At 37.7% G+C, this 26813-nt stretch overlaps 1 protein-coding gene across 9 annotated transcripts in view; it reads right to left on the bottom strand.

The window, feature by feature from the left end:
• The window catches only part of ppp6r3 (protein phosphatase 6, regulatory subunit 3), a 34081-nt gene extending 7643 nt beyond the window's left edge, over positions 1 to 26438 (bottom strand). For 3 of the 9 annotated variants that reach the window (XM_035953406.2, XM_035953408.2, XM_023281399.3), the window contains exons 1-22: positions 26234 to 26437; positions 20402 to 20521; positions 19987 to 20220; positions 18600 to 18786; positions 18277 to 18414; positions 17746 to 17811; positions 16316 to 16428; positions 15546 to 15659; positions 14574 to 14700; positions 14226 to 14378; positions 13521 to 13670; positions 11724 to 11788; positions 11510 to 11625; positions 10602 to 10687; positions 10319 to 10405; positions 9412 to 9509; positions 7263 to 7317; positions 6588 to 6718; positions 4828 to 4943; positions 4242 to 4455; positions 4018 to 4115; positions 74 to 269 (exon numbers count right to left, since the gene is read on the bottom strand). In XM_035953406.2, coding sequence (XP_035809299.2) covers positions 74 to 269; positions 4018 to 4115; positions 4242 to 4455; positions 4828 to 4943; positions 6588 to 6718; positions 7263 to 7317; positions 9412 to 9509; positions 10319 to 10405; positions 10602 to 10687; positions 11510 to 11625; positions 11724 to 11788; positions 13521 to 13670; positions 14226 to 14378; positions 14574 to 14700; positions 15546 to 15659; positions 16316 to 16428; positions 17746 to 17811; positions 18277 to 18414; positions 18600 to 18786; positions 19987 to 20213 — 2537 coding nt within the window. In that variant the 5' untranslated portion in view covers positions 20214 to 20220; positions 20402 to 20521; positions 26234 to 26437. Of the gene's footprint in view, positions 1 to 73; positions 270 to 4017; positions 4116 to 4241; positions 4456 to 4827; positions 4944 to 6587; positions 6719 to 7262; positions 7318 to 9411; positions 9510 to 10318; positions 10406 to 10601; positions 10688 to 11509; positions 11626 to 11723; positions 11789 to 13520; positions 13671 to 14225; positions 14379 to 14573; positions 14701 to 15545; positions 15660 to 16315; positions 16429 to 17745; positions 17812 to 18276; positions 18415 to 18599; positions 18787 to 19986; positions 20221 to 20401; positions 20522 to 25996; positions 26112 to 26233 lie in introns of those variants that run through there. The other 6 variants (XM_035953411.2, XM_035953410.2, XM_023281398.3 and 3 more) reach the window with 6 other exon arrangements.
• Positions 26439 to 26813: the final 375 nt, after the last annotated feature.

Genomic DNA, 26813 nt, shown 5'->3' with positions numbered 1-26813 from the left:
ATTGTTACTCACGGCATCCAGTCATTTAGCACAAGTCTGTAGTGTCATTTTTGTGTGGATGTGATTGGCGAACCTCTTGAAAACGGCGGTCTCAGTCTTGGCATCAACAGTGAGACTGACGGTTTCTTTCATTGAGCCGTTGATGACTGTTTCTGTGATACTGCGCTGCTCAGAACAGGTCGTTTCCTCCTCTGCTTTAGGTGTCCCACAATCCTTAGGTGAGGTGGAGGAGGAAGAAGCCTCACTGGGACTCAACCAGCCATCACAGTCTTGGGGGTGGTAAGAAAAGTGACATGAAGTACCAGGCAAGACTTCAACACAACCTCACAGCTACCCTGACAAATGGTGCTATCAGGATCATACATTTTTGAACAGCAACAATTATTCTAATTTTGTATCTGTACATATATTTCCCCATATAGTCCAATAATGGATTTAAAAAATAAACCAGCAAGATATGATTAAAGTGCAGCCTTTCAGCTTTAATTCATGGGGTTAACATATTGCATCAACTGTTTAGGAAGTATAACCATTTTTTTTCTTTACAGTCAATTTTCACAGGCTCAAAAGCAACTGGACAAACTAACATAATTAGAAATATAAGGACTTGTTTTAATACTTGAATGTGAGTCAAACAACAAGTCATGCTTATCAGCAAATGACTTTCCTCCTTTTAGATGCTTTACTGGGCCTTCAAGGCAACCAACCTTTTTTCTGCTTGTTTGTGGGTTTTTCTGTATTCAGTTTTGTGTCAAACTTTATGTACCCACGAGACATTTTAGCCCTTTTCATTTTTTATAATTTTGGCATTTTTTAATAAATTTTCTGTGTTTATTGCATTAAATTTGGCAAAGGTGTGTATTTTGAGGGGAATTTTAAAATTTTAACTTCAGCTCCTATTATTCATCAGTAATATCCTGTGTACAAAAAACTTAGACCAAGGACCTTAAAGGCAAAATAGACCATTGGTAATAAATCCAAAGGTATATAAGTAAAATGGTTTAGGGGTGTTGGTAGGGATGTCAGTGTGTGGTGTGTATGTATACTTACATTAGTATATGTGCAATTAGAGAATGAAATTAAAATGTACTACAAATCACACATTCCACCCTCCTTTCTCTTGTCCTCTCTCACCCACACCTTAGGTGGGTGGAGGGTATCAGTGCTTGTCTTCTGGAAAACTTTAACTTGAGCACTCTTTCCCATGATTGTGGTTGTGTGTACTAAACTAGACTGAGATACAGACAGCATTTATACTGCTTGAATAGAAAGACATTGGATTTCTGATGTTCATGAGCTATAAGCCACGATCACTAAAATTCAAATAAAAAAGGCTTGAAGTATTTAACTTTAGATGTAATGGGTTCAGAACTTATATTTTACTTATCTTAAATAACTAATGAAAAAATATTAAACTTTCTCACAATGTTCTAATCTTTTGAGATGCACTAGTACATACGTGTAGTTTGGAGGCACTGGCCATTTTATATCTGACCTGGAAAGTTGAAGTTCACAGAGCAAAAAGCCCTGGAGCTTATCATTGAGCCTGCTGATGAAGAGGATTTAGAGGACTGAAGAGGATGAACGTTGTTCAATTTGAAAAAGTGAATCTCATTTGTGTTTAAGTAATCTCATGTTATTGTGTTATCTGAAGCAATATAAAGTAACAGGCCAATCAGATGGTAAAAATTTTCATCAGAGTAATAAAAAACAGTGAATATTTTACATTACAAGTAATGATACGAGGGATGTTTTTTAATCCTATACTGCTGAAAACATCAAAATCAGTGTTTCAAATCATTTACATATTTCAGCCTGTAATAATGCAAAAAATATTTTCTCTAAACATTTAGTATGAAACATATTTTATGTCCCTTAAAACTGCAGTAGAGTTTTGGAAACAAACTGGCACCAAAAGAGTTGAAATTCTGAACAAATATATGTTACTTTTGATCAGGACTGATGTTCCTTGTAAAAATCTAGTTCAACGACAGTGGAAAATAATACAACTTTTAATTATTGCAGTTTTCTGACTTTTTTAAAAAAGGGCATTTTTGTTCCAAGTGTGAGTTTAAAAAACAAATCTGACATTGCATAAAACATGATGCATTAGAATCAATGTTTGTGTTAATCACTGACACAACCCAGACAAAATTAATTAAAAACAATTTTCATTGTTTCAATATTTTGTTTTGTTACTACCTTAGCTCTATTTTTTTTAAATTGACTTAAGCCTTAGGCGTACATTCAGAATAGGGAGATCTAATTAATGCCTAATGGTTAATTAAAATCAGGATCATTGTACTGGTGACAATGACACACAAAGATACAACAGCCAGAGAAGTGAGTGATACAGTTTTGATACTGAAATTCCATCTACACTCATGCATATCATGGAGAGTAGACACATAACTTGTGAACATGTCGATTTTTGGATCGTAAAAATGTAGACTATAACGCTTTAGACATGAAATAGAGGGATTCAAGGCCCAGGTCTTGTTCTTTGTTCCCAACTGAGAAAGAGACCTCAAACTGCAAGACATGCATGAGATAAGACAGAACAGCTTACGGTTTGTTTTTCTGTAGTTGCTTTTTTGTTTGATAGAAGGTTGTTAGTTACTTATATTGAAACACCCCAACATCTAAATTGAAAGACAATAAATTGAAATAATTTACTGCTCAGTTTGACAACATAATATTTGCCAAACGCAAACAAATATATTTTACCGTTTCATAAAATTATTTAGAGGTCTGACACAGGAATGAGGCAGAGATCAGACATGTGGCTGTCATGTGGTAGAGGTCACGCACATGGTTGTGGCGCAGCAGCTGACCAGCAAGGGCATGTGTAAACCATTTAGTTGCAATTAGTGTGTTTAGTAATCATGTATAGCATGAAATGAACAGGAAGCCAAACAGTATACCAAGAATTCAGCATCTGTCAGTGATACTGCTTTAGATTCAGACCAACCAGCTGACTTTGAGTTGTTCATTTCTGATAAACAAATCCAAAACATTGTTGATCAGACCGGCTTGTATACAGATCAGTATTCAACCTGAGAATGTGTTTCACCACGTTAGAATTCATGTATGCAAGTCTGTCATAGTTTGAGAAAGAAACCTCTGTTTTATTTTTCCCTCACTGGTGTCTTTCGTAAGCCTGAATAAGAAATTTACTGCTCCACAGAAAAAGTGTTACAATTGGTTGGAAATCACATGCAGATTTCTTCATTTAAATGATAATGAAACAATGTTAGCCAATAGAAGTGAAAAGCTGCCTTGAACAAAGTTGAGTGGATGGATATCTTGTGCTGCCATTGCCATGTCAAATTTTGTTAACTTTACAAACAAAGCAGGATCACAGCGCTAGCAGGTAAACAATATCCTACCGGTTTGCCATATGTGGCAAATGTTAGCACTGCTAGCAGCAGCACAGTTATTCTTCTGCAGGTACACGTTCAAATATGTCTGCTGACTGTGACTATACATTGCTCCAGTTCAGTGGTTATATGGCAGTTTATTTGGACATAGACTGCACACAGCCTTGATTTCATTTTCTTAATCAAAATGCTGCCAAATCCCTATAGATCCCTATTTTCAAAAAAATTGTCGGATTACTTTTGAGCCTGTGGAGGGACCCTGTAAAAATGTCTAGAATACTTAAACCGTTAATTCAATAGTTTTGTTGAACATCTTGAACTAAAAGTATATACTTCCATCGCATCTTGACTGCTTCTTTTCAAATGCAATGTGGAGGTAAAATTACGAACAAGCACATTAGGCAAACCCTAATGTCATTTTGTGTTATTTAGATTTGGCTACGTAAAGGCAAGACACGTGAAATCACATGTTACTGAATGTAAAATTACATTCATATGTCCAGTTTGTTCGGTTGTCAAACTGGACAGAGTCGGGCCATCGGTATTTTTATGTTCAAGGACTCCTGGTGTCTATGTCTCATAAGATCACATAGGTGTATATAAGTCTCCTAAGAACATGCACATTTATACATCTCACCTTCAGGTTGCATGGGTGTATTGACACCAAGGGGGTCCAATGTCTCTATGCTGGTTTCCATAGCAACAGGGGAGTTGCATCTCAGAGGGTCTTTGGGGCTGAAATATTGAGAAATACAGAAATTTCAGTTTAATAAGCACTCTTTCAAATTTAAAGCTAGTGAAAGTCAAAATCAAGCAATGTTCTTTTTGCAAACTAAATCAGACACTATCAGGATATCCCACCTGACAGGAGTGAAGTTGGAGAAATCAGCCCAGCCTGTTTCAGAGTTGGAGGTAGCAGGAGAGGCGCTCCATGCTGCTTCAGGTAGGACTTCTGATGAAGAGGTGGAAGAGGACATAGGAGAGGAAGCAGTGGGGTTGTTGGTGCTGGAGGCTGGAGCTGTGGATGTACCTGTGTCCATGGGGATGTCATCAAAGTTGGCTGTCCACACTGGCCCTGAACACAAACCAAACAAAACAAATGAATAAATTGAATTAAGATATTTAAATCACATTTGCATCAGCAGGGAACTCTTACTGATGCCGCTAATGCCTACTTGTGTGAGCTAATAGTCATTCAATAACTCTGCCATCGGCACTGTATGTGAAAACCTACATAGAAATTAAATCTAATGATAGCTCTTACATGAGGCCTATGTCTAGTAAAACTTTGACTAATCAGGAATACTCTTACCTAAATCATAGTCTAATTCGAATCATAAAACCTACCCTTGGCAACAAACAAACAAAAATAAATTAATAAAAACCTTAATTGGACCATTTGGTATTGTTCTGTGCTTGGAATGATGTATGGAAATCTTGGACAAACCTGTATCAACTTCCATTCTGTCATCGGTGCTTGGGTTAGAGGCTTCAAATGGATCTCTCTTCACGTCCTCCTCCTCTGAGTCTGTGCTCTCTTCACTATCTGTGCTGCCTGAACTTCTAAGATTGACACACAAATATTAGGCAATATTTTTCACATCTGTCTGTGTACAGTCTCTCTTTACACTGTTGTGTGCGAAAAATGTGGAGATGCATACAGCTCGGCTGTTTAGAGCAGATACTATAATCTGTATAGTGTGGCTGGCAGTCAAGGACTTTTCCATTGTCATTCTGTCCTGATCGTTTTGTCAATCAACAGATTAGCCGATGACTGTATTCAATAATTAACTTCTGCTAATTTGATGCGGTTGTAAACAGTACTGAAGTGAAATGGAAATGAAATTTTCATTTTGCTAGTTAAAGTTTAACAAATGTGATGACAAGGTTCTGACCTTTACTTTGGCACTTTACAGAGGAAGCATAAGTAACTGATTAAAATAATGTCATAAAATTTGCTGTCTGTTTCATTCACAGTACAAATGCAGCTTATATTATTAGAAAATGATAGTTGCTCAAAATGAAAAATTGTATATATTCTAGACTCAGTACACAAACTGCAATATTTCAAGCCCTTATTTGTTTTATCTTTGATAACAGTTTACAGATCATGAGATCCTCCCCAGACTACACAGTGAACTGCAGTTTGTTGCATATGGGGCTGCAAAACTGCAGACCAGTCAGGGTATCCATGCTGACCCCTGTACACCGCTGAAAGGCCAACAATGGGAACGTGAGCATCAAAACTGGACCACGGTGTAAAGGAAGAAGGTGGCCTGGTCTGATAAATCACGTGGAGTGTGCATCACTTTTCTGGGGAACACGTGGCACCAAGATGCACTATGGGAAGAAGGCAAGCCAGCACAGGCAGTGTGAGTCTTTGGGCAATGTTCCGCGGGAAACCTTAGGTCCTGCTATCCATGTGGATGCTACTTTGAAACGTACCACCTACCTAAGCATTGTTGCTTACCATGTACACCCTTTCATAAAAATGGTATTCCCTGATGGCTGTGGCCTCTTTCAGCAGGACAATGGGTTATGCCACAAAGCAAAAATGGTTCAGGAGTGGTTTGAGGAGCACAACAACCAGTTTGAGGTGTTGACTGGGCCTCTGAATTCCCTAGATCTCAATCCTATCGTGCATCTGTGGGCTGTGCTGCACAAACAAGTCCGATCCATCAAGGCTGCACCTCACAACTCACAGGACTTAAAGGATCTGCTGCTAACATCTTGGTGCCAGATACCACAGCACACCTTCAGAGGTCTAATGGAGTCCAAGCCTCAACAGGTCAGGGCTGTTTTGGCAGCAAAAAGGGGACCAACATCATATTGGGCAGGTGGTCATAATGTTATGTCCGATTGGTGTGTGTGTATATGTATATTGATATGTGTGCTATTGGTATGTACAGACCCTTTCTACCATATTCTAATTATATGAGATGCACTTGCATATTTGTAGAAATACTTTCAGTAAATAGACATTTAACACACAGAAAGGTTACATACCATGCCATGTATTTTTGATAATTGTTTCACACCAGTTGAATGCAGATGCGTACATCTTGCAATGATCATTTTTTTTGCAAACGTATTTTGAAAAGTGGAAAGGCGGTGACTTGAAACTAAAGTATCAACCCAAGTGTATTCCAGTTTGAAATTATGAAGTGACATAGGATGTTTTTGTGTCTGCATGTGTGTTTAGCAGACCTGGGACGTCTCTGGGCCTCTGGCGCGAAGGTGACATCTTTTTGATCCCAGATATCTTCTTCATCTGAACCAGCATCTTCAAACTGTTGGATTTTCTCATTGCAGCGTGCTTCAAACAAAGCTATATTTGCCTGGAGAAAACATACAGACATATGCCAACTACTTAGAGACATACGATACTTGCAGTACTTGCAGGTTTAAGCTATGGCTGGATTGTACACAAAATCCACTATACTGTGAAACACCTTAACATGTGCATCATAGCAGAACAGCTTTACTGCAGGCATCATACAGTCCTCTCAGTGGAAATAAATTACTACATCATTACTACATTTTACATTTGTGACTGGTATTTTATATTTTGTAAACCACTGGTAGAATATTTAAGAAAAATCTGGATTTGGTTTACATTTGTGCATTAAACTTTTCGTTCCAAGGTACAAGGAAAAAAAAAAAATCACAGTTCAAATTTTTATGAAAACCAAATTCGATTCTATTCATCTGCCATTCATTATTCATCTCACTTAGGGACAACTGTTTCTAAATTAACAGTAACATCAAGAAATAGAAAACATGCCCTATGAATAACATTTTAATTAGTTCCACAAGAATTTTAATTCCTCCTTTCATTCTTTGGCTATATATAAACTCAAGATCAATGATCAAAGTACTTACACTTTCATTTGTATTCAGTGAAAAATTGATGTCTGATATTCTATCAAAGGGAATACTGCAATGTTAAAGAGAACAGAGTTTAGTTCAGTTAAGGTCATTAGGCATCCACATAAAAGGCAACACACCAGCAGACGGGTTCTTGGGACAGAGCATGTTTATACTGCAAGATGAACTAAAACTTATTCTGGCACAGGCTAGGTTCACTATAATATAAAGACAGCACTGAAGAAGCTAATTTCCTTATAGCCATTTGGGTTCTTCGTGTGCTTCTTTTATGTTGTAAACTGATCAAAGAAAAGCAAAGAATGCTGCTTTATATGCTGCTTAGTGGCAAAGTTTCTTAAAATATAAATGTTTACCTAAAATATAAAATAGTTTAGCAATTATTTAAGTTTAACATTTAAGACCAACATCTGGGGAAAACGTTTTCCAACCATGCAGTGACTAATTATTGAAATATAGCTTGTAATTACCCACAAATCTCAGTAGTTTCTGAGGAATTTCCTAAAAACTAAATGAGTAAATCTAACCATTTTGGTCAGTGTGTAAATCCTGTTTTTACACCTACAATAACTGTACCTGATTTTAAATCCTTCTCCTGTTTAACAATATATTGCTCCAAGCCACCCTCCCTACAGGGGAGGAGGAGTGAAGGAGATCCTCCATTGAGAGGAAATTCATGTGGCAATTAAAGCAGGTGAAGAGTAACAATGGTGTGGAGGCTGGAATCCGAATATTCAAATCTGAAAATAAATATCCGGATACCACCTATGATGTGCCCACCACCTTTTTAAGGGACAAAAATTAATTGGACAATTGGCTGCTCAGCTGTTCGATGGCCAGGTTAATGTCACATGAATGCACATGTATTAAGGCTTTCAGAAAGTCAAGTCCTTTCTGTGTTGATCCTCTAAGGCTATGTCGAGACCTTCCAGGCATCTTGATGACACAAAAAGGAGGGCCATCAGACGGACTTTAGACTTATCTAGGGCTTTAGTATTATCAGCTATACCAGTACAAATTCAGTGAATAAATGTCCTTTTCTTCCAATACCAGCATCAAACAGTACAATCTAGACCTGACAGAATGAAAGACAGATGCCGACTGGCCTTTTCAATTTGTTGTGTTGCAAGGAAACATTCTCTCATTGAGGTGGGCACAGTCAGTGCAATAAACACACCTGTTCAAAATGCTGACTAAATTAAGGTAGATCTTGTATTTCCTCTAGCAGCTAAAAGAAGTCCTTGCGTGTGCTTTAGTGGTGCTGCTGGTGTATATTTATGGATCTTTACAGTTTTTCATTTGAATACTTACTTATCATCTTCAAAAATTCACTAATTAATACCTAATATATGGGGTATGCACTGTGTGCGAGAGAAAAATTTATTTTGCCATACAATCAAAAGTTACAAAATACAATATCAGAACTTGAGTTGATTTTGATGCTCATGTTGCTTTTTTGCTCATTTCTACCTGTGTCTTTTTGGGGTTTTTTTTGCATAGTCAAACAAATGCTCAGCCCAAGACTTGTGGAAAAAAAAAAAAAAAAAAAAAGGATAGGGTCTACTTCCCTCCAGTTGATTAAAGTGAACATTTAAAATCACTGAGCTCTTAGCTACCCACTAAAGCCCACAACCACCGGATGTTACACACCCCAAACCGGCTCACCACAAAGATAGTAGAAAGAGACAGCACACGACAACACAAAAGTTGGACATGGTTGCTTCTTTTCAAGCCATATTTTGAATTTATTATGGCTGTCATATCAGACAGAAAACAAGGCATATATTAGTAGAATTGGCAATGGTTTCAATGTCAGATGAACTGATTGCTGTACTGGCATCAACCATTTTATAATCACAGTTGGTAACATTTTTCTATAGCAAATTAGAAATGTAAGGTGTCTAGTCCAATCAATAGTAAGAATTTTTTTTCAAAATTAAACCTTAATTTTAAATTAAGGTTACTGACGAGCTAGAGAATAAAGAAAATTTTTTTGTTTTATACTTATATGCAAATTTGGTATTATTTAGTAAATAGATGAACAAATCTGCCACACCAACTTTGTAATGTTTTCAGTGTACTATCCCTTCAGTGTTATACAGTAATATTTAGACAGCAAATCTAGTCATGCAGGATGAGTACTCACTCCACAACATCGTCCTGATCAGCAAACTCTTCGTCATTGAAGCCGAACTGCTCAATAAAATTGGACGTCATTTGTTGCATCTGATAATCAGAAAAGGCCTGGCAAAACCCAGGACCAACGATAATGATATAGTCTTGGCTCTACACAAAACTGGTCATTACTTGCAGTACAGAAAATTGAAAATGCATATGCATACTCTGTAGTCAAAACAAAAACGCTATAACATGTTGACTAGATAGGTTATAACACCCAAACATGCATTTATAGTCAGAATGCAAAATGCTTTTTTATTTCAAATTTTTCTTTTTGTAAAAACTGACAGTTTAATTTTATTTAAAGTAACTACAGATTCTTAAACATCATTAGTAGTTAAGTAAATTAATTCAAAAAAAATGGTAGAGATGTATTGGTGGTAGAGTAATTGTAACTGTGCAGGACCCATAGTCACAAAGTACCTATTTCAATAAAGGCATGTTCATACAGACGCAGCTTTTGGATTTTTAAGTGCATAAATAGATGAACCTCAAATTGATATGTCTGGAGAACATGGGTGACATTTTCCTTAGCAGTAAATAAGGTGAAAAATGTTAAAAAAAAAAAAAAAAAAATAGCTTGATAACTAGATATGTGTTGCATATGCCCTATTATAGAAAATAATGATGGGGGGGGGCTTCAGGAAAACACATCTGTACACCAAAGTGGTGATATTGTTTACCGTTTCTTGACTAGCTGTGATGGAATACTGTCACTGGCATTGTATAGAGGCTTTGTCTCCATAACCTCCACAAGAAAAGCTCATAAGGCAGAATCTTCTGTCATAAAAAGGTCATTCCATGTTTGTAGGTCTGTGTGGCTATGGGTCCGCTTAAGGTGCATATATGTACTTGTGTCTGTGTTTAGGTCTTACTTGTTGAAGAGAGGAATCTTGGTGAAAGCCACTGTCTTTAAAGTCCACCTCATCATCACTGGAAGAATGGATGTGGTGTGTGTTCACCTGAGAAATCATCAATTTTTCGTGAGAAAGTCTGGTGGACACCATTAGACTCATAGTTTCATTTCAAATCTAACGAGCCAACAAGCACACACAAAAAAATGTCTTACAGTCTAAAAATTATATTGGATACTCAACATCTGAATTCAAATAAATACTACAGTTTGACATCAGTGCTAAAGTTCATGGGGTTACTCACCAGGTCAACAGTGTTTCTTTTGTTTGTGTCAGCCAGCTGCCCAGAAATAAATGCTTCCCATTTTTCTCTGTCCTCGGCAGAGAGATCTGTCACACACAAAGAGTTCATGTATACAGAAGTGCTGTATCTTCATTACAGTTGAGGATCAAACTCTGTACTTCAAAGGATGCTGACCAAACAACTACTGAATATTACAACATAAATTCCAGTAACTAAGAGCACATCTGGATAAGACGGAAGATTATACAATACAATGACAAAAGGACTCGGATAATGTCACTCTTGCAGCTTGTTTTAACCCAACACAGTCAGGACAATGGTGAGATTAAAGTAGTTGCAAATGTTGATACCAAGTTTTCCCATGCAATGATGTATCTTCGGTGGCCTGCCACAATATGAAAAGTAACTGCCAAGCATTGATTTTTTTTTTACTGTTTTACTATGTGAAACGTAATTTCACTGTAGTTTCTCCCCAGGCTCTCTCTCCAACAAACACATTGACAAAAGACCCGTCTATGAAAAGCCCATCCTCTCAGTGCACACTCTTTAAACAAAACTTGCAGAGGATCAGGGATTGTTTGTTTTTAGATGCAGAATAAAACCTGTTTGAGTGTATCTGTGAACGCCAACCAAATAATAAGTATACTTATTAAAACGGTTTGAGTTCATCAGTTATGTCAGATAGTACTAGTTATTTTAATAAATAGGATAAGCGGAGTTAAAAAAAAATGCCACAGAAAGATTTCCATCCAGTTATCACCAACATAGGTTTTTCATAAATACATAGAGTAGTATAGAGTATAGAGAGTATAGAGTCAGTTGTCGACAATGTCGAACATGATTAGGCTAATGTACATCGCACATAGGAGGAAAGCGTGATGAACACTTGGAGAGAAGTGAGCCCTTACTAGAGATGAGCTGTTGTATCTGCGGTCCATTAGGGCCTTTGTCACAGTTATGAACTATAGAGTTGGCTATTCTAGTGAGGTGACCCATGTACCCTCGTCGCCGACCACCTTCTGCCCTAAAACACACACAAAGATCAATAAAAATGTAAGGGCATTGCATTATGAGTTCTTACATAGAAAACTAAAGCTACACATTACTTTCAAGAATACTTACTGTTCTTTCTCATTGGAGCTCCAGGCATCTATGATTCTCTGTATAAACTGGCACTTCTGAAAAAGCTGGTGGAGAAAATACAAGCGTGTTCAATACAAGAAATTCAGAGAGGCAATAATGTAGTGCATACTGCTGCTATGTCTATGATGAGACATAAACACAAAAGCTTCTTCACTGCGTTATTTTTAAGTCTTTACGAATTGCCAAGCCTGGCCCATAGCAGGTTGTGAGTCTCTCAAGCCAGTACGTACAATATTTCTATCGTTGGGACTGCATAAAGAGTTTATGGTAAAGATCACGCTCAATACTTGTGGAAATTACTTGAATATTTAAGCAGGAACACATTTTACCATTTGTTACAAGCAGTGTACAAAATAAGTAAGTGCATCAAATAATTCAAAATTGTTTTACCTCTCAATAATTTCACAATTTCAAGCTGACAAGTAGAGGATTTCCTCTTATGAACAATCAAAAACAAATACTTTAGAAAGACTATATGGAGAATACAGGCCCCAAAAGAGACTTAATGCAACAAAAGGTGAATACAACTTTGATCACACAAGCTAGAAACCCTGTGATCACTGAAAAGGATGATCACTCACACACAAGTGACAAACTGCAAATCAGTCAAAGCACAGTTACACCGGTAAAGAAGAGGTATAAAAACCATAATGCCACTAGAAAAGAAGAAGACCAATGAGTACAGGGAGAAGATTTCTTAGTTAAATGAGACCAAGATAAATTTGTCCAGCTAAGATGGGGCCTAGTATGTTTGGTGTGAATCTGGTCAGAAGAACCGCAGACAATGCATAGTCCTAACAATGAAATATGGAGATAGCGGTGTAATGATACAGGGCTGCATGACTGCAAAAGCTGTTGGAAAATGACATTTAAAGATGGCACCATAAATGTTTGTGGATATACCAAAACATTGTCTGACAAGATCATGATCAATTCTCTTAGAAGCTTGCCAGAAGAGGAAATCCAAAGCACAGCCAAAAATTACACAAGCTTCTAAAGTCATAAAAAAAAGGAAATAAAATGAAATTATGACTTTTTCAGTGATTTTAATTAAATTACTCTGTGGGGTACTTAAAGAGGGAAGAGAAAGCCATAGAACACAACTCTTTTTGTATAGAACAGTGGAAAAGAAATAGCCTCAAGAATGGCTACACATCTCTTTATATACACTGGTAATCCTTTATGCCAAGGATTGAGTCTATCATCAAAAATAAAAACAGACATTCTGGGAGAAATAAAAAAGGAGAGGAAATAAAAATATTTTAATAACAGTGATGAAAGGTAGTCTGATTTGTGTTATATTGAGTTGCTACTATAGGGCCCACATTAGTATAGTAAATCTAAACTCTTCAAATAATATATGGGTGATACAGTGGTGGCTCAATGGTCGAAACGCTAGACTACTGATCAGAAGGTTGAAGGTTCAAACTGCAGTGCTACCAAGCTGCCATTATTGGGCCCTTGAGCAAGGCCTTAAACCTTTCCTGCTCGAAGGGTGCCTTTTCTGTCATGATACGTCCCAACATGGAGATGCAAAAAGAGAATGGCAGTGCCCTAATGTATTTGTGACAAACAAAGGCTTTTTATTCTTCTTCTATTGCACAGTGGTGTACGCACTTCTGTTGTCTACGGTATATATTGGCAGCTTTAGTTTGCAGAATTACTACAGTTGCAAGGGTAAGTGTTGGTGCAGAAACAAAACAATGACATCAAATCATACTGACACACTTTGGGCACTGACGTTAATATTTTTTTTCAGTTGTATTCTGGTCTTACATGTTTGATGAGGATGCTCTCCCTTGCATGTTCCTGCTCTGTGTCAGGCTGGATGTCTGTGGGGGCAGGGGGCATTGCCAGAATCATGGCTGTGCAGATTTCCACCTGAATGTGGAGGAAGTTGTTCCAGATGTATTTGAAATACATATCCTGTAGAGTCAAAGAGTTACAGAAGAAATGAATTAGTAAATTGTTTGAATAGTGTAATACAAAACACATGTAGTGCTCAGGATACTGTAGGAAAAAAAATGGTTCTTGTTCTACTGGTTTGCTGTAGTTCTTCCTCCTTTCAGTTCAAGTAACATTTTACTCAGTTCCCCTCAATTTCTGTGGTCAAGCTCAAGGTTTAATGTTGAAACATCTTTTCATAATAGCATCAGTGGGATTGTCAGGAATCTAACCTTATTAGAACCATGATGGTGGGATAACTGAAAATTGGTAACAATATCTGCATTGTGCCAAAGGGCCATAAATGTATAATTTCATTCACAAAGGCATTCTTGCACAGGTGGCAAATTTTAAAGAATTGTGAGATTAAAAAGAAGACTGCAGTACATTTCATGGCCTTAAAGTCTCAATATAAATTTTAAGACCATATAAGGATCTGTAGATACCATTCAATAGAGAATAGTATGGTAGACATGTAAAAAGACAAAAACATTCGGCGAGTGTCAAAAAACGAATGAAAGTACAGATAATACTCACTAGTATGACTCCCAACGTATTGAGGTTAATGAGTTCTGTGTTGATGCTTTGTGTGTTGCTCTGCAATAGACTGGCCACAAGTCTGACCACATTGAGCCTGGTATTACCCACTGGTGGATCCAGTACACCCCATGTTGTCTTCATCACATTTTTCTGATGGGGGAGAACAGACACTGTTCAGCATATACACAACTGTCGTGTACTAACACGACAGTACAATACTAACTAGTAAATACATAAAAATGATTTAGACTGAAACTGTCAAATGGGTTCATGCAGACTAATCTTGTACCTTCAATTAACAATTTGCTTGTAAAAACAGCCAACAACTGTCAGTTTGGGTTTTACCTTTGGGGGTTCCAGTAGCAGCTGGTGAAAATCTTTGAGTCGGGGTCTTACAGCCTCCAGGATGCTGTGGTTGACTGAGAATGAAGGGTGGGACATCCCAGGGGCGCACTCCATATGGCCTTCAAACCTACAGAATACAAAGACATAATCTCCTGAACTAATTCACCAAACACAATGTAGTAGTGCCAAGTTTATTTTAGATCATCTCTACACTCACACTGACAAAAGAATTATGGGGTGGGAATCTGAGCTTGATGCGTACACAGACACCATGTTTTCCATAAATTGCTTTTAAAGTAGTAGGAATATTTATGATAATAACTGCTAAGCTTACTTACTTTTAAGAATTGAATTTGGTCATGGTATGAACACAATATTTTTCAGCACAAAGTTTAACTTGTAAGTTGAACAAAACGGTTTATAGTTTGTCTGATCATCTGTTAACCTCTCTGTCAGACGTCGTGCCCCAGATCTTGGCAGAAGTCATGTTTCCACAGAATTGTCAAGCAAATTTTAAGACAACTTTTAAAGTATGAATTAGGCTATGGTTGTGCTATATGTTTCAGCTGCAACAACTTATTTAACCGTAGCTGATGCAGTGAGGAGCTTCTCATTTATTAAACAACCATGTCGAAAGACATCCTGTGGTCATGGAAAGGATGTTAATCTGTCTCAGAAGGGTCAAATTATTGGCCTGCATCAAGCAAAGAGAACAACTAAGGAGATTTCTGAAACTACTAAAATCTGGTTAAGAACCAATCAAGGCATTATTAAAAACTAGAAGGACAGTGGGGAACCATCATATTCCAGTAAGAAATGTGGTCGGGAAAAAATCCTTAAAAATCCTTAAATGATTTCTCAGTCTCATTCTTTCTAAAGAAGCTTTTCTCAAACACATTTTCCATCAAGTTCATTACATGCTGGATATAAATGTTGATGTAAAAAAATCAAGAAGCAGAGGACAGGACGTACGCTGGTCTCCTTGTCTCAAACAAGGTTAGTAGAATCTGGATAACACTGACAATTGCAGATTCATTCTTCTCCTTGTCAAAGATATTAGAAAGCAGCTGCTCCACTGTTTCCTGCCTATGGAGAAGAACGGAGTTGAAGATAAAGGAAAAGCAGGCTTCAACAATGAAAAAAATGACACTCCTGGATACTGAACAAAAGCAGAAATGGCGAGCAAACAAAAGTGTAACGACTGATCTGCATCAAAATCACAAATACACCAGTTGGAACCTAACGAATTGAAAATGTTGATAATTAACTGAAAATCAATTGATTGCCATTAATAATTTAATGAAATAAAAACATATGAACCAATGAGGCTGAAGATAAAGGACATGCATGTTCCTACAGAGGATAAAGCAGTGGATAGTTGGATGAATGAATGTACCGTATGTTCAAAAATGTACCACTGATTAACTTTATCTGTTCCTGAAACAAAATAAGTGAGCTGATTTGCTTGAAACATTAAGCGCACCTGGTTAAAAATGACTGTATCACAGCAGATCGAAAAACTATACAGTATTTCATTCATGCTAACAATTAATCAATTAAGGTGGCCAACTGCAGGTTACGAAATTTGCTTAGAAATTGCATCCCTATAAATAATGTTATTAGTCTTGATACCTTAATTGACATCAAATGGCAGGTCACAGTCAGACATTGTTGAAGCTAACCATTTCTTTCCTCCATACAATACTGAGTAAATGATTTAATGTAAATAAACAAATGCATACTTTTCAAGTGTGGCCAGAAGTGGGTCAGGCTCTGAGCAACCCTGGACCTGGAACATCTGATCTCTGCTCAGTCTGATGATCTCACACAACGACTGGGAGGCGTTGGAGTGTCGCTATGTCAAACAAACAAACCCAAAACAAACAAACAAAACAGAAAAACGGAGAAGTAATGAAATAAACCATACAGTTTGAGTCACACTTGCTTAAAATTAGACATAATCAATCTTCCAATTAAAATATAATCACTGAAAATATATTAAATAAACATTTAGACTCATCTTCACGCAGATTACAATGCTCCACACTGTGACCATTTTTCAAGTGTGTGCCAAGTTAAAATTATATGTGGTCACATTTGTGTGGTTTATCAGGCTGATTTGGAGTCCCTCTGGCCAGCACAATCAGCTACTGTGTTAGATGTTGTTGTTGAAAGCAGTGCCTGTCCTTCTTCATTTGCTCAGTCTCTTCCCACCTAATGTTTGAAACTATCCATTTAAATGTTACTGTGTTTCAAAGAGGAAACAATTGACAGATTTTATATTTTTTTTTTTAAACTACAAATTGTTGGGAGAGAGAAGTCCGAATCAGACACACCTAATGATAAAGAGTGCAGGTGCAGCCAGGGAGACCTCGACTGAGTTAGGTAAACAGAAATAGGAGCCCAACACAGTCAGTCACGATGGCTAAAGCAGCGTACGGACAGAAAAATGAAACTAATATTAACAACAATTACAATTTTGGTTCCCGACAGTTCCATGAATGTGACCAACTGCAGTATCGACATTTAAAATGTTGTATTGCTTAAAGAAATCTGTCCATATAGATAAAAATCCATTTAAATTGGCCAAATTTGACAGTTGAATGTGTTGTTTATTCTTTTCCAACAAATTTTTGGTCTCACAGCTGTCTGAATGAGCAGCAGCCGCCTGCCTTGTGTGTACCAGAGCCTGCACGTGGCGTTTAGGGAACACTGGTAAATAGTAGTAGTAGACTTGCAGCAAGTGAGGAGTATAGCCTTACCAGTTTATGGGACTGATATCAGAAAACGAGTAGTGACAAAATTTATTTATTTATTTGTTTTTTTAAAATAAAAGTATTCTTCCAATTTCAATTCTTAATCACTGACAATCTTTACATCAATGCAAATGGGGGTGTTTGCACAAGTGCTAGTGAAAAAGTAAAAAAAAAAAAAAAAAATATTAAAAAGTTTAATAAAACTACCTGTATGACTATAAATATGTGATTTGTTAATCAGATGAACTGATCCTTCTAAGTCTCAGGGGTACACAAATTCTCTATGAACTATTTCTATTACATATTCATTGCTCAAAAGGGTTAACGAAAAACAAACACGTGTCTATAGCCTACATGTGGGCTTAGTATCAGGATGACCAGCGGTAAAAAAACAGCAAGTTATGGCTACAACTCACATCTTCATCTTGAGAGGACTGTACCATGTCCACTAGTCTTTGAATCACCTTCTCCTCGTTCAGCCACTAAAACAAGACAACAGAGGTAGTCAGGACAGCATAAAATATCGGGATGAAAATCAAAACAACATCAATGCATAATCAACTTCAGCGCAGCAAGTGGGGAAATTCTGTGTATGAAACAACTATTGGTAATTGCAACAGCAAATCCATGTCTCCCTTTAAATATATTTAAAAAGACAATAAGATAGATAGTTTAGAAAGGGTCTATACCACCTGCTGGGCTTGTTGTAGCAGAAAGCTTCATTTACATATCAGAACAATAAAAATATTGTGACATATTTTTGGCAGCAAACTCGACATAGCAGTTACCCTTAACAAATGTTAAATGAACTATACTAGATGACAATACGTAAAATTTAATTTGTTGTCTGTTCTTGTGGGTTGTGAGGGTTCATTGTATACTGCCTGATAAGTTAACAGATGGGGGCAATCATTGCAAAGTTGAGAAAGTGTTGTGCCGCTACCCACATTAAGAACGTCTTGTCGTAGTTGCTGTGGTTCGATACAGGTGAGCATTCTGAGCAGCAGGTCCATGATGGCAGATGTCCCGATGTGTTTGATCATCAAATCTACAAAGTCCTCCTGCTTCCGTAGAAAATCCACTATCTATAAACACAGTCAATATACACAATGATATCAATCCATCAGGATAAACTGCTGTGTTTCCTAGAACACATTTTTAGAGCATGTGACCACATTAAAAGGGATAATGACATTATGACATTGTTACTGGAAAAAACACTTTGAGTGGCTTGTGTCCTACTCACAAAGCACCCTCCCCTCAGGCTTACCTGTTCAGGCTTGCGTCCGATAAGAATAGACAGAACCTTGGAGAAGAAGCTGGCTAGGAGCGGGTTCAGTGGTGGCTCATTCTGGAGGAAGCCATATAGTTTCATCAGCAGTTTTTCATCTTCTCCCAGTCTATCATTGATCTGGCTCACATCTGAAGTAAGCAGCTCACATGATATGTTGGGATACCTGCAAAAAACAGCAGCCGTTAATTAAAGTTTTTGACAGTTGCAATAATGTGATACAACATAAGCACAAGCTTGTGAAGTTGTTAAGATAAGTTTACATAAACTTGTAAAGACCATGTACATCATGGAAGCCTTAAGTTTTCAATGACTCCTATAACTCGGAATATCCTACGATGGAATCTTTGTAACATGTGCTTTGCCATACAAAACAATCACAAATTTCTATTTTATTTTTAAACAGATATATTATAGGTCTTCTGGAAAAATGACCAAACCTGCTGGGTCAAAGATATACATAAAGCAATACCAATATTTAGTTAAATGTGAATTAGCCATTTTCACCACAAGCAGGTGCTTCTGGTAGCCATCCACAAGCTTCTTGTTGAATCTTTGGCCACTCATCTTAACAGAATTGGTACAGTTCAACTAAATTTGTTAGCTTTCTTACACAATCTTGTTTCTTTAGCACAGTCCACAGGTGCTTGATGGGGTACAAGTCAGGACTTTGGAAATGACAGTCTAAAGATTTAATTTTAGCCCGATTTAGCCATTTCTTTACCATTTTTGGTGTGTTTCGGGTCATTGCTTTGTTGGAACACCCAACCGTGTCTAAGACCCCACCCTCTCGGGTTCATGCTTTAGGTTTTCCTGAACAACATAGAGGTAATCTTCCTTCCATTATTTCATTTACTTTGTGTAAAGCCCCAGTTCTACTGGCAACAGAACAGACTCAGAGCATTGCGGCCAGATAGGTGATGAAAAGCTCTAAACTTGTCGCTCTGGTTCATTCTCCAGGAGTTGTTTGGTAAAGTACAATGGCTGTCTATGGGAAGACCTGCACAAATGTGCCACAGCCAATTAAAAATGGCTATCTTCTTGTGGGGCTTATGGTATGGCTCCAAGACATCTGGACATGATACATGTGCCTATCAAATACCCATGCCCGAGACCCATAAAACATTTAATTTTTTTTTGTCAATTTTGATACATGTGCAAAGTTTAATGACTTTTTCAGCACCTTTACAGTTTATAAATGTGCTTAACTTATAATACTTTACAAATACAATATGGCTTTTGCACCACTCAATACTCAGGTCCTAATAATTCCGTCAGACACAAGAGGGCATCACACCACTCTGTTCTTGGGCCCTAACAAACAAGGTACTTCATTTTGTTCACATTTGACACCATTTTCTCTTACTTGTATTTAACCTTCTCCTCAACATCAGTACTGGGTTCCTGTGTGATGAAGGTGACCAGGTCTTCCATGCACTGTGGTCTGAGCAGGAAGTCAACCAGTTTGTGGTTCTGGGCCTTGCACTCCTGCAGGACATCGTCCTCGTCCATTACCTCTGTAAGCGTCACATCCTCCTTCTCTAGCAGTGTGTCAATGTGGGATGTGGTGTGGAGGTCAAATTTCCAAAACATTGTGGTTCTAACAAATATATAAAAAAAAATATGTATCACAAAGCCAATAAAATACATTTAGTAAAAATGCAACAGGTATGTATCATTACAATAAATACAAACAGAGATCCTCAACCAGACATGATCAGAATTTGAGAGTGGTAAAGACTAATTTGAGGGATCACTTGACAGGTTTTTCTTCTGCCTACCAGTGAGTATGTTGGAGTCCAGACGGAGCTCAGGTTACAAAGAGGTGTGCTCTAGTCTTTGGGAGTTGTGGCCCATTCCAGGCTAGCCAGATGGACGGGCAGACAGCGGTGATGGACAGACTGACAAAAAGCACACATACAGCAGTTCAACAGCACATACTTGTGATAAAAGCACAGAACCACATGGAGACATGGCTGTCTAGAGAGATTCCACTGATTTTCATGTGGATATTATAGCAACTTAGATTTTTATTCAAATAGAAAAAAGAAACAAATCATTTACACACTCATACTAGTAGAGCAAAGTAGTGAGAGTTTTCTGCTTATAATGTCCTACAATGCACAGTATTTCTCAAAATTTAAAGATGCACTTTCTTCACATGCAAGTTGGCCACACACAGCCTTCTTATCTGTTGGAATGTCCTCAGAGACAGCAAGAGGCAAACTTTGTGGCACTTCACAAAGCAGTGTAGGGTTAAGTTATATTTATCTAAATATATTTTAAAAATCTATCCTCACAAGTGTTCGCTACTAAAGAAAAATTATGACAGGTACCTTAACAACCATGTTCAGTGTCTCTTAATAATCAGTAAATACTAAAACAATCTTAATTTTTTTTCTCTTGAATCTATACTACACAAGAAGTGTCAAGAAGCTGACCACTACCCCACTTTATTAATTTATTTACTGTCTCAGGAGGTACTAATGAACTTAAAAAAAAGTGTTTCTCTGTAAGTTGCAACATCTATGGAATTACACAATTCAGGTCCTCATCAAAATTCCCTTTGAGGCTGTTAATTAGAAGCTCTTTATATTCAGACAATGTATATTTAAAAGTAATGCTATTTGGTCCCTTCCAGACATGGGACGTGGAACACTTCTGGGTTCATCGATCTGTTAAAGTGACAGCATTCGGTCATTCAAGCCCCATTTAGACATATGTCACTTTTCCAATGTTTCTCACAGCTGCAATCAGATAAACCCACCACGTTGCCAGAGAGTGCTGCCATACGCACGCAACATTTGTCATTCATGCAAGACTAGTCAATACACCAAATGATGTGTAATGCAAAATATGGCAATAAACAACTAAAACTAAACTGATAGCAGCTGATCAAAGTGTTCAAATTACTAAAGTGCAAAGTCTATTTCTGACTACTTTGACAAAATATTAAACTACAGCTCATAAACTGTGACTCGTGACTCTGTGCGACAGCTCACCTGTCTGAGGTGAAGAAAAGTTCAGTGTCACCTGCTGTTAGATCCTGATCAGCCCTTTCTCCAAGTTGGGATAATCTGTAGTTAAATCTAATTACTGAAGTTACTGCTGTTGTTCTGGGTGTAATGCTCACAGCTGTCTCTTTTTAGACACACTTGGATCCTACCACTCTCTCATGATGCAGATTTGTAATAAACTATAAAAAATAGTTCTAAACAACTGGAAATTGAACTGTCATTCTGTGTGTGACAGCTCACCTGTCTGATGTGAAGTATGAAGTAGACATGTAGGCTGACACAGTGTGACCTGTCAAAGGATCCTGGCTTGGACTGACCTGCTCTGGGGATAATTTATAGGAATTTAAAGGGTTGTTGTTATTCTGTGTGCAAATGTGCACAACTCTTTCTCTTTTTGGAGACACATATATGGATCCTGCTGCTGTCTGATGCTGCAAGTATTTAAAGTCAGAGCCAATATCTTCAAATAGCTGAAAGGAAAATCTCAGCTCCTTGTAACATCTTGTGGGGAAAAACACTCAGATTGCATTCATTATTGGTGACTACTGTAATTCTTTAAGCAGTCAGTGTCTGTTTTCATTGCAGTAACATCTTATTACTATGGACATTTCATTTTGTTGCTTAACAGATTTGAAATTGTAGTGCAAAGTGCATGAAAAAGGTGTGTTGTGATTTTGACATTGAAATGTAGAAAAATCCTTCCTTAAATCACTTCACACAGCTCAGAGTACTGCTGCTTTTGTGTGTGTATCCATCAGTGATGGTTCAGTTCAGACTTGTGCCATGTTGAAAGTGACAGAAAAACAACTTTTACAGATGACCAACCAAGGACGGCAGTCTCACATGCAGCCTACCCGTTTAGTTGCCATCAGATTAACGGAACAGAGTGCATGTCTGAAAGGGGTGTAACTTGATGGTCCTTGAAAGAAACTGACTAATGAATGAACATTTTGTCAGTGAAATGAACTATGTTTTTTTTTTTTGTAACAATGAAAAGATCATTCAGATCGTCTGACACTACAGTCCCAAATCTCCGATGACAACAATGCAGACGAGGAATCAGCAGGTCATCTCGCATTGAAAAAGACAGACTGACGGTCTGTGACAGGAATGACTCACGCAGTTTACATGGCTGAGACTGCAAAGAGGAGTAAAATTGTATGTACTGTTCTGATTGTGGACCCCACATCTGCAGACTCAATCGCAACCTTAAAACATAAACCACTCAGAAAGCACACTAGCATGAGGAATAAACCAGGGCTGTCATGTTTGTCTGCCTCATGCTCTCACGCTACTCAAACAAATCTTATGCCAAATAAGAAGAAGCCTCTAACACCCTCCTCAATGAAAAAGTTATGTATACTGAACAGGCTTTCTCTGCACACAGGACAAAGTCTGAACATACAACATTTTTAAACATTATAGCATCACTAAGTACATCAATATCACCAATAGCGACAAAGACACAGTCACTCTGTCTTAAATTGACAAACACAGACCTCTCCAAAGTCATAAAACAATTTTCATGGTTGTTGACTTTTTCCTCAATCTCTCTGTACTACAATTGTACATTTATGGCAGATTGAAATGCCTGTAAAAATAAAATTTTACTGCAATGTAGACAGAGTGTAACGCATCAATGAGACTCATCAATATATCAATAAATGCAAATTGAATTTTAATGCAAAAGTCAGCAGGAGTTTAAGTTTAGTTTTTTGCTGCTAGCAAAAAACTAAAACTGTTTGTTACAGTCTTTCCTCTCAGTGTATAACATACCTGCAGCATCAGGCAGCAGCATGATCCAAGACTGTCTCCAACTATGCATGAGGCTACACAATGGTAATGCCATTATTTACTTAGTTACTTGTAAATTATCACCCATATAGAGACAGGACTGATTGATCATAATATAATGGTAAATGATGCTATGTATTTTTCTTCACTTAAGATAGGTCACATGTCACTAGGTATAGGTACTGACTGTAGACTGTAAATTAGGGCTGCAACCAACGATGAATCGTCTGAGTACGATACACCATCAGAATCAGAAGTGAGCGCGCAATGCAACAGAAATCACCGCATCCGAGTGGAGCGCTGAACACGGACGGACACCTGTGGTGCATCGTACATATATTATATATATGTACGGTTCTGTAAAGCGTCTCGAGACAATTTGACTGTAATTGGCGCTATATAAATAAAATTGAATTGAATTGAATTGAATATATGCACAACACAGCGCGGATGTCTGCGCTGTATTGTGCATATATAATATATGCATACACTATATATGCACGATACACAAGGATGTCCATCCGTGTTCCGCTCGGATGGTGATTTCTGTTGCATTGCGCGCTCACTTCCGCTTTTGATGATGTATCGTGCTCAGACGATTCATCGTTAGTAGCAGCCCTACTGTAAATACTACACTTTCAAATACTTTTCACTGATCCAGTAGTTTCATAGTATTCTTATTGGTTCTTTTGTTATTTTTTCAATAGAATATACAACCATTGCTTTATTTTCAATCTTTGTAAAATTTCTTCTTTTCCATTTTATCCTTTTTAAGTAAAGAGTTGTATGTAGTACTTTCCACAGACAGCATTTTACTGAGCACAAATAAAAGTTTACGTAAGACAAAGGTTTCTTCCACTAGTGCCAATACCAATGTTCAGTTAAAGAAAGGATGAAAATGAAGCAAGATAGAGTTTGCTTGCTGCCCCCAAATCAGCAAATCCTCCCCTGCTCTGAAAATGTATTTCTGAACTATCGTTCAGATGTTGCAATGAGCAATATGAACATTGGACTTTAATGAGCTCTAACCACACTTTTGAACATTTACTTCTTTCTACCTTTTACACTAAGAGCAGGGTCTCTGTGTGTTTGCTGCGGCCTGTGAGAGCAAGCTAGGTGACCCCTCACACACTGATGCTGGTTTACTATGACTGCTAAATGGGGTCAAAATGACAATTATTGTCTCTGGCCTTTAACCTCCTGCTCCACCAACATCATCTATACTACATTCCCATCAATCATTATAAACTTCCTTGTGTACTATTACACGAGGGAGCTTAGTTTGCAAACAGTAAGATTTTTTTCTTATCTCCAGTTTGTATGTGATTTCAAATTTTTAAACAATTTTTGAAACTTATTTTATGTATTCGATTTTTAAAAATCATGTAATTTTGGGTGAATGACTAAAAACACACTTTTTCTGCAATAAGATAAACACAAAACACATTATTTCTAATGCTTTGTGCAGGTTTTAAACAGATTTCTGTCAGTTATTTGTTTTCTAGTTTACATGTAAACACATGCTGTGGACAGCATATGCAGCATATTTATAAGTATGAAAGTGCGAGTAAACCGCATTCCTACTTAAATTCAGAAGAGTGAGTTGGCTCAAGACACTGCTACAAATATGTTTGATAAACATAATGAATGCTAGCTACTAGAATACAAAAATCACGTTGATCACGTGCAGACCAGACAGATCTGTGGAATTGCGACTTTAGCGTTAGCTCAGCAACACTGAAGTCAAAAGTACTGCATAACATAATATAAATCGAGCAGTATAATTTATTTCTTTACTGTGGTGAAACCTTAATAAGCCCTGTAAATACAGTGAAAGATTATGCCAAAACCTAAAACCATGACAATACTGGGAGGAATCTGCAGAGCCTTGGCAAAACAAACCTTTCTCGCGTCGTAAAAGCCTAAAACTTTAAAACAGTATCTAAGTGGAACCTCCAATATACTTACAAATCACGGGAGCGAATTAAAGTCAATCGAGATACTAACTCTACTGACCGCCCGTGTAATATTGCCTGGTAATTTCCATACCTACTCAAGTGAAATGACTAGAGCGTTTTAATGAGAACTGCTACAAAGTACTAACCTAAGATCATGTCGTTAACTTAATTTCCAACTCTGAGCCAAGAGACTGAGTCAAAAGAAGACGCTGTTTTGTCTCTGGACGCAGTCGTAATCGCAAATTATGATCATTATGAGACATTTTCCAGCTAGCCACCATTCGCGAGCAAAGTGAACATTCCTAAAACAGGACAGCCACGTTAGGTACAGTTATTGAAACAACGGCAAAACATGATTTCGTACTTCACGCCATTACCTGCCTTACATAAGATGACGCTGACTAACGTTTGTAATAACGCCAGTCCATTTACTTACAAGGGCCCAAAACACACTACTGCTAACGCAACAGAAACACACCGGCTCAGGCAAACTGGCTAACGTCACTAGCCATTGTTGGCTAAGGTGCTCCCCTGAAATAAACATTAAACTAATGTTAATGACAACGTCCTATTGGTAGATATTAAAGAGCAAATGGGATAACATTACCTGGCTGAAAAGAGGGGCCATAAAATGACTATAAGTCTCTGCAGTATCTAATAACACTTGAGCTGCTATGTTAACGTTACCCCGCTTTAGCTAAAGACGCACTAGGAGTGTCTGACAGTGTAACGTTAAGATGGCCAAGTATGCTATGTGCTAGCCAGCTAACGTTAGCCGGCTATTTAAGACTGCTGGCTAATCGTCTCTTCAGCACCAAGTGCATGAGCTAGCAAGTGTACCTACCGGTAGACAACGGCAAACGGCGAGTCACCAGCATGTAGCTTATCTCGCCATCAGCTCCGGGCCTTAACAATAGGAACACAGAGATAACACGAAATCCCGGTAAAGAAAATGAAGCGTTTAAAACTGATCCTGACAGGCGCGAAAAGGTAGATCATCGGAGTGCACTTTTCAAGATGGCGGTTCCGTCAACTTCATCGACCCCTTCCCCCACTGCATCTGCAATGTTTGTCACTCAAACTGTTACTGCAAAACTATTGGTTGTAATTCCATCTCGCAAACCAAGCCATTAGATCTCATTGGCTACAGAGTGTGTGTCTTCCAGGCTCTATTTAATCGGGGTATGCGCATTCTGTGTCCCGGAAAAACGGAGTTTATGTGGTTTAACTAAGTATCTGAAACACTTAAACTCGTGACGAGACATAAGAAGTTAAAAATGCGTTTAACTGTATCTCATCTGTTTAATAGTCATACATTGGGGGATATAGGCTTATTTAAAACGTTGACCCCGCCCGGTCGTTTGCTTTGTATTTTAAATCGAACATACTTGCACAGTTCAAGCAGGCCTATGGGTCGTTGAGAA

This window comes from Amphiprion ocellaris, chromosome 3, assembly GCF_022539595.1.
Source record: "Amphiprion ocellaris isolate individual 3 ecotype Okinawa chromosome 3, ASM2253959v1, whole genome shotgun sequence".
In the NCBI taxonomy this organism is placed as follows: Eukaryota; Metazoa; Chordata; class Actinopteri; family Pomacentridae; genus Amphiprion; species Amphiprion ocellaris.
This window is presented reverse-complemented; position numbering and strand designations above follow the sequence as displayed.